General features: G+C 34.8%; 1 protein-coding gene across 1 annotated transcript; it reads right to left on the bottom strand.

Moving 5' to 3' along the window:
- Nucleotides 1-258: 258 nt before the first annotated feature.
- On the bottom strand, nucleotides 259-11263 carry LOC144425082 (protein NLRC5-like). Its single transcript, XM_078114352.1, has 8 exons — nucleotides 9826-11263; nucleotides 8799-9109; nucleotides 7976-8128; nucleotides 6985-7155; nucleotides 6539-6691; nucleotides 5243-5410; nucleotides 1952-2116; nucleotides 259-1671 (listed from the first exon to the last, which is right to left on the bottom strand). Exons 1-8 carry the CDS (start codon nucleotides 11261-11263, stop codon nucleotides 1465-1467), a joined length of 2766 nt encoding a protein of 921 aa, XP_077970478.1. The 3' UTR covers nucleotides 259-1464.
- Nucleotides 11264-11611: the final 348 nt, after the last annotated feature.

Here is an 11611-nt window from a genome sequence, read left to right as displayed (position 1 = left end):
ATTGATTTAGAAAATTGTTTCCAAGGTATCGTAGTAATATTATTCACGATCAAACGTTCGTGGCAGCGAGAGATTTTGTAAAGATAGGCTCCAAGGTGGAAACGAACAACGCCCAAGGTGCTTATTTTGTTGAACATTTGATTGCGAGGGGTTTCCTAAATCTGCAAAACCTCATTTGGCTATCTAAACACAAACCAATTTGAATACTTTGTTCTTTAATACCTGATTCAAACACTTCTAAGAAAACACACAAAAAAAAATTTGTACAAAATAGCATAATTTCAAACACTTCTGAATTACATTCAGCCAGCCAATCGTGCGTTGCAGAAACACGCATATGAAGATACAGAACACAAATTTAATTACTATTCCTTATATCTAGTTAATATAATTCTAAGCAAAAAACAGATACACAGAAAAAAAAAACTAGCTCAAAGCGAATTCAAACAATTTATTACAGATATAACCAATCATAGTTTTTCATCAGCAATGTGAATAACAAAATATTTCCGTTCAATAAAGTGATAGGAAGGCCGGCACAATTTCAACGCTACTATGTACAATGCAACTAATAAAAATATGTGAATTGTGTTTTATAATAGATTGAAAATAATTCTCACATTCTGGCAAACGTCAAATGCAAACAAAATGTAACATCTGCTAAAGGCTTAGCTAAGATGCAAACAAACAATGAAAAAGCATAAGCATTGTCAAAAGATTACCAGAAAGTGGAAATTTGCGGAAGCTGCGTTACATATGAGTGTTCTCGTATCTAAACGGGAAGCTTGTCTAGGGTCCTGTTTATTAAAGGGATTCAAGTGGAACATTAGAAATGTAGTTAAAATCTGTATCTGTTCAAATTAAATGAGAATTCATTTGAAAATCCAAATGTGAAACAGCAGGAGCCTCGAAAGGGTATGAGCGAAAACGAATGCATTTTACAAATTTATTAGGGGCTGCTTATTAGCGTTTGTTGAGTATTGGTGCAGAGTTTATTTTTCGAGCTTCTTGTAGTCAGGAGTTGAGATCGAAATTGTGAATTACAATAAAATAAGGTTTGTCAATGCTGAAGTCTAAGCTTTTGTAAATTATTTCACAGCTGAAATCTGAAGTAGAAGGCATGAGAGTTTAAACCTGCAGTCCAGATCAAAGTGTTTTAAAAAAAATTATGAATTATTGTCGGTTTCAGCCTTTTCGTATTTCATTATCTTATAATTATAAATACAAAAGAATATTCCGAACAGTAATGAATTGAATATAGTTGAAGGAAATCGCACTAGAAGATTAATTACAAGCTTACAACATATGTGCATTCAAGTTATGGCATTGTAGTTTGAAGTAGGTGAAAAAGCACTTTGTTTCCAATCATTATTCTGAAGAAAATTTGAGTTTCCTAATAAAATCATGTTGGAGTAGTTTCGTGATAATTCAGAAAATTGTTTGGATGTTAATATTTCCGGATATTTATATTCGAAAAAGGTATTGGTATTCTAACTGAACGCCGGTATCAGCAATCAATGCTTTGAATCTTTCCAACTGATCATCGTCGAAGTGGCATCTCGTCAACACCGATGTATGCACTTGGCATTGACGAACAATTCCACTGATTGTAGATAATCCTTCATCTCCAAGTTTGTCGAGTTTGTTGCCCCTCAGATCCCAATATTTGATCTGAAAAAATTATGAAACTTGTTAATCAGACAAAAAAATCATGATTTGCAAATTTGAATGAGGAAGAACAGAAGAAATGATTGCTACTATGAGGCAATGCTTCTGTTGATATGGGGCGTTTACTTCAATAATAGCTCAATGCAGTTTGATTTTTGTCACTCGATATAAATTACATATTGGCACAGTCACTTCAGATCCAATACAATCAATTACATATAGTCCTAGCTTGGTCCATTACACTAATCTTTGAATAATCAATGTTTTTTTTAGATATTCGTACCTTTGCATCCCGAACATTCTCCTTGAATGCTATCATTTCCTTCGCTGTCAGATTGCAGCCTTGCATTCCAACAATCTCTACTTCACATTGTGACACAATAATACCTGTGACTGCATATCCCTCAGCACCAAGATTTTCATTGAAGCCCACATCGAGTTTCCGTAACTAAATGAATAATAACATTGACGAATATAATAGTCATGAGAAATACCCATGTACCATACTCAAGCTTAGAAGTAGGGGAATGCCCTGCATAATCATTGGGTTCGGTGAGCGCAATGGTGTAGTTGTGGTTAACTGCTTAGTATTAACTTTATTGGTATCGGGTTCAAACCCCTTAAATGTAACGTCATCCAGAGAGTGAGAAGTTTCACAGACTGTATACAAACCTGAAATTGATAGCTTTTTTACATACTAGGCCTGGGGGTTGCTTGCCCGGCAACTTGTTCGGTGCCTGGTTCATAAATTAAAACTATTGATATCATAGCGGAATAAGCTGTCAGTTTCATCATTCCTATGTAGTGAGTTCAATTAACCATGAAATGCCAGTTGACCTTTTTGTTATTTTTGTAAGAATAAACCAATCTTTTATAACATTGCATTACTCAAATATTTTTATATGGCGTGTTACAACCTCCTAATCATAACAAGGCTCTGTGCAAGCAGATACTGTTATGCAAGGTATTACTACATTTAGGAAGGACCAAAATCTTTCTGGTTCGGCATTGCTTACCAAGTTATTACACCCGGGTGAGAAGGGAAGCTTACGCCAATAAAAATGGGATTTGAGCGAGAGATTTGTAAACTGCGATGTCGGATATATTTAATTTTACCCTTTAGCCACTCGAAATTCTCAGATGTGCCGCGGAGCTTTTTGGAATTTCAGAAAATAAGCTATTTGTGTTGCACATATGCATGCATACAACGGGTGAGACTTGAGTATCCGGTGTAAGGTTGATAATATTTTTGCATTTGCCTTGTCGATAGTGAAGGTGATCGTCACGTTTTAATTGTATTGTTATGTTATAATGTGTATAAAAATGCGTCCCCCACTTCGCTTTTTTCTTTATATGAAATTGATTGCTCTCGACCACGCAATATACAAAATAAGTAATTCAATTATTTAATAGAATGGTACTTTTCGTGCCTTTCTTGACGTAAATTCGTCAGTGATTTCATCAAAACTTGATTTTTTTTTCACCTCTCTATACTAGATCACACAACCTTTCATGGCTCATTGAGGATCGAAGGTATGACAGAATTAATTTTAGTTTACTAAACGATCGCTCGCAACTTTCTATGGATACTGCCACTGTCAGCAAAATTTGCAAAGCTATCCGGAGATTGGGAAATACGCTTTCATCCCCATATTCAACTATGGTGGTAAGAAGATCTTCAGGTCGCAAAAACCTGACGCTGGTACTACTTGAAATCAACATTTTACGATCAATAATGTATCCATATAATTGCTTGCCGTCAAGGTCGTCACTGTAAACAGAAGCTAAGTTATCACACAGCCACTGTAAGTGTACACAGTCACGGCTACAACAAAGTCTTTAGACATCGAACAAAAATCCAAACTTGACATTGATGTCGAATAACCGAGAAAAACGGTCAATCATTTCTTTCGAGAACTGTTTTCATGACGCGCTCTATTTTTTTTTCAGTCGCCGATAAACCTGCATCACCAGCCATTCTTTTATTCCGCCTCGGCCTTTTTTCAACCATGTTCTCAAGCAGACAGGAGTACTATTTACGACTCTATTAGTTTTACTGCGTTCAACCCTCAATATACTGCTTCTGTTCTAGAATTCAAACGAGTTTCGGCCTCGGCTCTTGAAAACAACTGGATGGCATCCTTTAGCTTTTCCCAACGTTGCGTAGAACGGGGGAAATAGTTGAGTTAATAATGATCTCAAGAAAGGAAAACATATCTGTCTACACAAGGTTGAGAGAATTATTGTCACGATTTGGCAGCATCTCGCAAAAAGGGGCATAAAAACCCTTACTTGATTGGTAATTCTAGCACGTTTGAACGGGAAGGAAAAAATGTTTATATAAAAGGTGTCAAAAGTCCTTGAGATTACCCAATTACAAAAGGATTTATTAACGTGAACAAGAACGCTGGATCTGATGTGCCGGACCTTATTTTAAAACGCGATTCGGACTTATACAAATTCGGTGAAACTACAGGAAAGATCTATTTTGTCAAATGGAATGAGAGCAGAAATCACCAAGCTTGGTTCAAAATATTTTCAGAACAGTCATGGACCTTTTTTGCCCCGAGATAATCGTGCAATGAGCAGTGGTAACTAGTTCAAGGAAAAATTAGCAAATGGCGAAGAAGTAACATGTTCTTGGCTGATGAATTCGCCTTCTAAAAAAGCCACTTATTGCATTTACTGTCTGCTCTATTGTCAATCAGATCAACAATCTTCTTTGCAACAGGAAGCTGGATTTAGTCAGTGAAAAGCACCCAAAAGGATGATCGCTCATGAAAATGCTAAACATCAAAAAAATTTGAGCTTCAGTTATTTTCAAGTTTTATTGAAACATTACAAGATTAAAACGATCGCGTTTCTGCCCCTAAGTCCAAACGGCGCCTATAACACGAGCCATCGCTGCCATACCCTAGATACGCCACTGTCTGGATGTCTAAATTGGTTAAGTAGGACAGAAAACACAAGTACGACATCTATGACACCCCCATCTGCTTACAAATTCCATTCAACCATCGTTGCAAAAGCTATCAAAATATTCTAGACATTTGAATATCCATGGATCTGTGAACATGGATTTTCTGCTTGACTGAAATTTATAAAAGCGAAATGGAACCGACGAAGTTTTTCAAAACAAGTGCACACTTCACATTACCATTTACAGAATAAATTTGTTTAAAGCTAACTTTATGTTTTACAGGTGTGTCGAATTTTTTTATATCCTAAGTGTGCCGCGAGCAAAACCATTTTGTTCTTTCTAAATTTCCATTTTAAAATAATGCTCTTCACTACATAATGTAAATAGGGACTTGCAACCTATGTGTTATGCCATTAATAATAAACCGAATTTTTTTTTTTCTAATCGATTCACAAAATAATCAAAACTTTTGTTCTCGTTTTATAGAAACAATTTTTACTAAGTTATTCACTTACTTCACAATGCGAATAGTGATTGAAACCTAATGTATAAACCTATTATAAACAAACCTACGGTAATTCTTTAACTCAAATAATATCAACACAATGACAAGTTTTGTTCGCATTTTACATTTTTACAAAGTTATTCACTTACTTTACCACTGCCAACATGTTTCAAGAATTTACGAAGATGAATCTCTCTCAAGTTAACATGCTGCAGACTCAGACATTCAACATTATACTTGGAACAAATGATCCCAGTTTCAATGCAGAGTTGTTCTGACATATTGGAATATGACAAAGTTATCCTGTTGATAAACACCTGGATAAAGATAGATTAAGTTTATTCAGTATTTACTGTAATGACCTATGTAAACATAACGGCAATATTCAATTCAGTGCTACTAAACAGAATTTTTCAAATGACTCCTCGTCAAGGGTTGAAATAATAGATGCACAAATTAATCAAAACTTTCGTTCTCGTTTTATACAAACAATTTTTACAAAGTTATTTACTTACTTTACCATATGAATAGTGACTTGCAACATAATTTATATAAATACTATAAACCAACCTAAACATAATTATAAAAATTGAAAAAACAGTAAAAAAAACACTGAATGACAGGAATGAACAAGCAAAACACCAGGTACCTAAATAAGGCAAAATTCGAGTATTCTAGAAATACATTTATTGGAAAACCGTCATTTGATAATCATTGAAGTTCTGGAGTACCGTAGTGCAGTAGTGTGTCATTGCAGCATTGCATATTACAGTATTAATTCAAATGTAGAAATTAGGATTTTTACGGTTAAACCATGAAACTTATCAAAATTGATAAGGGCATTTTGGTTGATCACAAGTATTCCATTCTACAATATATATTGGGATATTAAATGTTTTTTTTAACTTATATTTGAATAGATGGCGAGGCATGCTTTTTAACTCACTTGGTATCTCATTCCACCTTTTACTTCCTTATATCTGAGGCAATTTTGAGTTTTGGATCGTGACAAACGTGGTAAATAAAAAGAGAGTGTTGATGGTGTGTTGTATATATGGATGTTAATTTGTCTGGTAAAATAGTCATCAAATGCTGTGGGCAGGCAATGATTTTGATATCTGTGCATGAGCTTACAAACTTCTAATTAGTAAATATCTTCAAGCTTTAGAATGTTGGTTTTATTATATATCATATTGAGGTTTAAAAGAGCGGAAAAACCATAGAGAATTTTAACGGCTCTGTTCTGAAGCACTTCAATTCTATGCAAAATCGAAGCACGCAAATTCCAAGCATAATAGAATCAATCTATTTTTTTTTATGCCTGGTGAACATTATTGATGTTATTCATCTCTATTCAAGAAAGAACTGGTAGGATTTGCCAACAAGTCAAATTTGTTTCAAGTCTGAAATGCTTTTAGCCAACGTATCTAGTAACTTCAACTCACTTTCTTAGAAATAACGCTTCTACTAATGATTCCAACTTCATCCTTTCCCATGCACTCTCTCAACACGATTTCATCAACGTAAGATTCTGTGAATTTTGTAACAGAAGCAAATAATTCAGCATTGAATCTATCGCTCAGGACAAACTTCTTGACCTATGTAAACATAACGGAAATATTCAATTCAGTGCTGCTAAACAGAATTTCTTAAATGACTCCTTGCTATGGGTTGAAATAATAGATCCACAAATTAATCAAAACTTTCGTTCTCGTTTTATAGAAACAATTTTTACAAAGGTATTTACTTACTTTATAATATGAATAGTTACTTACAACATAATTTATATACATATTATAAACAAAACTAATTCTTACAATTTAACTCAACCCAATCAACTTAAACACAACTTTTGTTCTCGTTTTATATTTTTACAAAGTTATTCACTTACTTTACCATTCCCAAAATGTTTCAAGAAATTACGAAGATGAATCTCTCTCATGAAGTCAATATTCCACAAACTCAGACATTCAACATTATACTTGGAAAAAACGATTCCAGTTTCAATGCTGAGTTGTTTTGACATCTTGATATTGTTCAGAGTTAGCTTGTTGATAAACACCTAGATGAAGATAGATCAAGTTTTTTCATCATTTAAAAAAATTGAAACACTTGAATCAGACAATTTGTTTATTTAATTATAAAAATAAAATGAAAATTTTTCAAATATTTTACTGTATGGGGACCTCAGCGCAACATCAGCAAATATACCGATTTAAAAGCTAGTGGTTGTGCATTTAGTATGTTTGCGGAGCAGGTTAAATATCTCAGCTTCGAACCCCTTGCTATTCACCTCTTTCTTGTGTGATAAATTGCGTAGTCAATGCTGGATCGGAAAGTCTGATTCCATATAATACTCCTCACTTTATTCGGAACATAAATGCGGGTAGAACATTACAAAAAGTTCGCAATCAGATTAATTTGGTCTATCTCCTCAGACTGTATCTACATTCTGTTGTTTTACCACTGTTATGTATGCATTGCCTATTATATATTGATGAGGTTTGCGGATTGCATATGCAAAGGTTTGCAAACACCAAAGTCTTATCTGCTTCTCATATCTTCATCTTTACTTTAATCGGGCGTTAATACGCCAAGCGGGAGGCCTACAGTAAATGATAAAACACCGTGCAAATGAGTTATTAGTTTAAATATTATGTCATTTCGTTTTGTCAATAAGCTAAAAAATTAGCATTGGGATATGGCAAGCTCTACAATCATGACAAGTAAAATAGAATCGTGAATTTTTTTTCAAGTTGGGCAAAGGTTATTGATTTCATCTCCCTCCCCCTTTATACTGGTAGTTTTTGCCAACAAGTCAAACTTGTTTCAAGTCTGAAATGCTTTTAGACAGAGTATCCTAACTAGTAACTTCAACTCACTTTCTTAGAAATAACGCTTCTACTCATGATTCCAACTTCATCCTTTCCCATGCAACTCTCCAACACCATTTCATCAACGTAAGATTCCGTGAATTTTGTAACAGATGCAAATAATTCAGCATTGAATCTGTTGTTCAGGACAAACTTCTTGATCTATGTATACATAATGACAATATTCAATTCAGTGCTACTAAACAAAATTCTTAAAATGACTCCTCACTACGGGTTGACAATCGATTTCATATTTTCTATCTCGAAAGGTTTTGCAGTTACAATTATTTCCATAATTCGAAGGTCGTAGACAGCAGGAAATTAAAAATAAAACCCAGAATCCAACACCAACAAACATCGCAGTTCTGCGAATCACAAACTGAAATAATTTTATCGAGTTGATAAAAAATGCAGCGGTGCTATGTGATGGATTCAAAACGAATCGATCTTATTTACATCAGTCACGTATATTTTATTGTGCGCCATCCATAGATGAGTTGTCTTGGCCTAGGAGTATTGTATCGATTGCAATATTAATTGATGAAATGTGTGAATAAAAGAAGCTGTCTATGAAAATTAAATGTTCGAATAAAATAAAGACCTGAATTATTAAACTGAACAAGTGGTGACGACGGTTCGAGACCAGCTAAATATATTCTATGATTCTATGCAACCCTTCACAACTAAAAATAAATGGAACAAATGAAAAGCGTCAACAAAAGTAAGACAAACGAGGTAGTGTTCCCGTTAATCTGATGACTGCCATTATTAATTGTAACAATGGAAAATAACGCAGTGTTGATAAATTTTAGCAACATTGAAATAAACGAACCTTGAGCTGGGAATCCTTCAGATTCGAAATCATGATATCAAATAGCTCCGTCGTGAGATCGCATTCAGAGAAACGCAGAAGATTTAGATTTCCACTTCGACGCATAACTGACGATATTGCCAGCATTCCACTGGGGTTGATTGTTGCGTATTTGAAATTGATCACACGAACGTGGGATCGAATCAATTCAGCGTCATTCGACTCGTATAAAGCTCCGAACAATTCCATCAAAGCGGTTGAATCGTTTCTTTTCTTCAGTTGTTCATTCATGCTACGTCTCAGTATTTCTTCTTTTGCTTTTTTATCTTTAACTATAAAACAGGCTTTGAAAATGTCTTGTCGACCCTTGAATGACTCCATACGAAAAATAAGTTTTCAATTCGATTTATTGAAAATAAATGAATATTAGTTTGATACAGATAAATAGGTATGCACTGTAAAAAAGTTTTTTTAAGTGATAATGCATTAAATCGAATATGATATTTTGCACAACACAATTTTGCTTTTGAATTTTACAAAACAAAAAGTAATTACAAATAGCGACTTCTATTAATTTAATTTTTCATTACTATTTTTTTGTTGTAACTCGTGTTGTAGTAGTACAAAGCTGGATTTTGTCTCGTTCAAACTTAAAATCCAACGCAGTAGTAATGATACCCTGAAGTTTCTAAGATCAAATAAACATTTATTTTACATCGACAGTCCTATCAATCAGGTATGTTTGTTATATTGCTCAATTACAAACTCACTTCAGACTATTTCTATTCCGCAACTTTGCAACCAATATATAATCTTTTTCTGACAATGCCACACAAATATGCCAACGTGTCAAACGTATTATTGAAAAACATAGCGCGCGTCGAAAGTTTAGCCATCTTAGCTGAAATGAGCGTAACGTGACAGTTGTCAATATCTGACATGGAAGGGACACAAATCGAACCAGTCCTAATTACTTCAAACTGGGATTTTAATATATACGAGACTAAATCTAGTTTTGTACTAATGGTTAAATGCAACAATATCTTACTTTGAAGCATTTGTGTAGGCCAATCTATTCCCAAAGCTGGGTTGAGAAGAATTCCGCACAAGAATTTGCGAACAACCGACCAATGATCTTGATGAATGAACTCTCTCACGAATTCTTCAAAATCTCCAACTCCCATTTCTGACACGAACATGGCGGCAAGGTTTTCTTCAATTACTTGATGCGAAAAATATATTTGTTGGGTTCCTTCAAGCAAGCAATGACTTGCCCTTGTGCGGCCTGGAACTTTGATAACCAGGTCTTGAATCGAATCCGGATCTATTCCAAACTTCAGTAATTCGTCTTTTGTAAAAACGACCCGACCTTCGCTCATTGCTCGGAATGCCATTTCTTTCAACTTGTGCAGAACCTGCTTATCTCTGACATGCTGAGATTGCAGAAGAATATCAAGGATCTCCAACATAACTCCTGTCATGGTATCTGGTGAATTTTTCGGGTTGAACTTCTGGACGATGGCGTTGTATATTAAAAATACTGGGACTGACGACAAAGGGATAATTGCAGGAGAGGTTGAACACATCTGATCCCATTGCGGTTGTCCGATATCCCCAAGGAGTGTGATGAATAACCGCTTGACGTCATCCGGGCCCAAACCTACCAAAGCGTAGATTAGCTGGGGGCGAAGATCACCAGTGAGAGAAGCTATGCAATGCTCGCGAGAAGAGATGACTTTTTGAACGTTTGGGAAAAGATGACCAGTGAAAACGTTGTACATAACCGTCGGTGTAATGGCCTTTTCCTTGTGATTTATTTTGCGATGATGTCCGCCAAGAGACCAATTCGCCTGATCTAATCCATCAAAGAAAAAAATGACTTTTTCCTGATTTTCAATGATCCATTCATATCCGTATTTTTGACTTTCCTCACTCAAATCAGTGATACCTCCAAAAAGTAATTCCATCGCAGTAATTGAATCCGATTCGAGGAGATCGCGAATGTTGACAAAGTAAATAACGTCAAAACTATTCTTGAACAATCTTTTTAAACCTGATGAATATTCGCACGAAATGTGGACTAAACGTTTTGTAAATGTCGTTTTTCCACTTCCGGCCTGTCCGACAATTGCAATTAACCGATTTTTCTTTGAATGGAAACTTTGGATCAATTGGTTCATGGTAACAAACTTCCCTTCGCTAATGTTATCCAGCAAAACACTAAATTCGGCATCTTTACGATATTCTTGTATCTTTGGCGACATTTCACCTCCAAAGAAATGCGACAATTCTCTTATGCGTGGATTTGCTTTAAACTCAGGTTCAACCAGCCTTTGATCCTTGTACAATCCAGTAACTGAATCCTCTGATTTCCTATACGCATCGCTATTGACTACTTTTTTAAATTTGGCCAAATGTTTTCCTGCAAATAGTTGTAAATGGAAATAGTTGAGAATACAACAAATATTGCTTAATGTTCTCTCCATATGTTCAATATTTGCATTTAGGCAAACCTTCCAAGCAAGGAAGTGAAGTAAGGTAGTAAAGATAGTGCAAATTCTCATAAACGGAATGTTGTGTATAATAAAACTCAGAATTTTTCTTAGAGTTTCAATTTTTGGCAATATGACATGCCATCGAATTGTACGTATATGCCAGATATCCGGCATTCTGATTTATATTTCTTTGATTTCCTATGCGATTAGAATAAACATGGCAAAGAACATAAACATGTGAAAGCTAAAGTTAGCTGGCAATAATATCAATGTTAATATCAATGTTTGTGAAATCATTTGTTTTTATTTGTTATTTATTGGTAAAATCCGAATGAAAGT

This window comes from Styela clava, chromosome 7 (genome assembly GCF_964204865.1).
Source record: "Styela clava chromosome 7, kaStyClav1.hap1.2, whole genome shotgun sequence".
NCBI lineage: Eukaryota > Metazoa > Chordata > Ascidiacea > Stolidobranchia > Styelidae > Styela > Styela clava.
This window is presented reverse-complemented; position numbering and strand designations above follow the sequence as displayed.

What these genes read in the sequence shown, in the direction of transcription:
- LOC144425082 (XM_078114352.1), bottom strand. Translation starts at nt 11,263, where the DNA reads ATGGAGAGAACATTAAGCAATATTTGTTGTATTCTCAACTATTTCCAT. An exon ending in GAAGCGTTATTTCTAAGAAA is followed by an intron (nt 7,156 to 7,975) that starts GTGAGTTGAAGT and finishes ATCTTCATCTAG; the next exon opens with GTGTTTATCAACAAGCTAAC. An exon ending in AGAATGTTCGGGATGCAAAG is followed by an intron (nt 1,672 to 1,951) that starts GTACGAATATCT and finishes TAATTTTTTCAG; the next exon opens with ATCAAATATTGGGATCTGAG.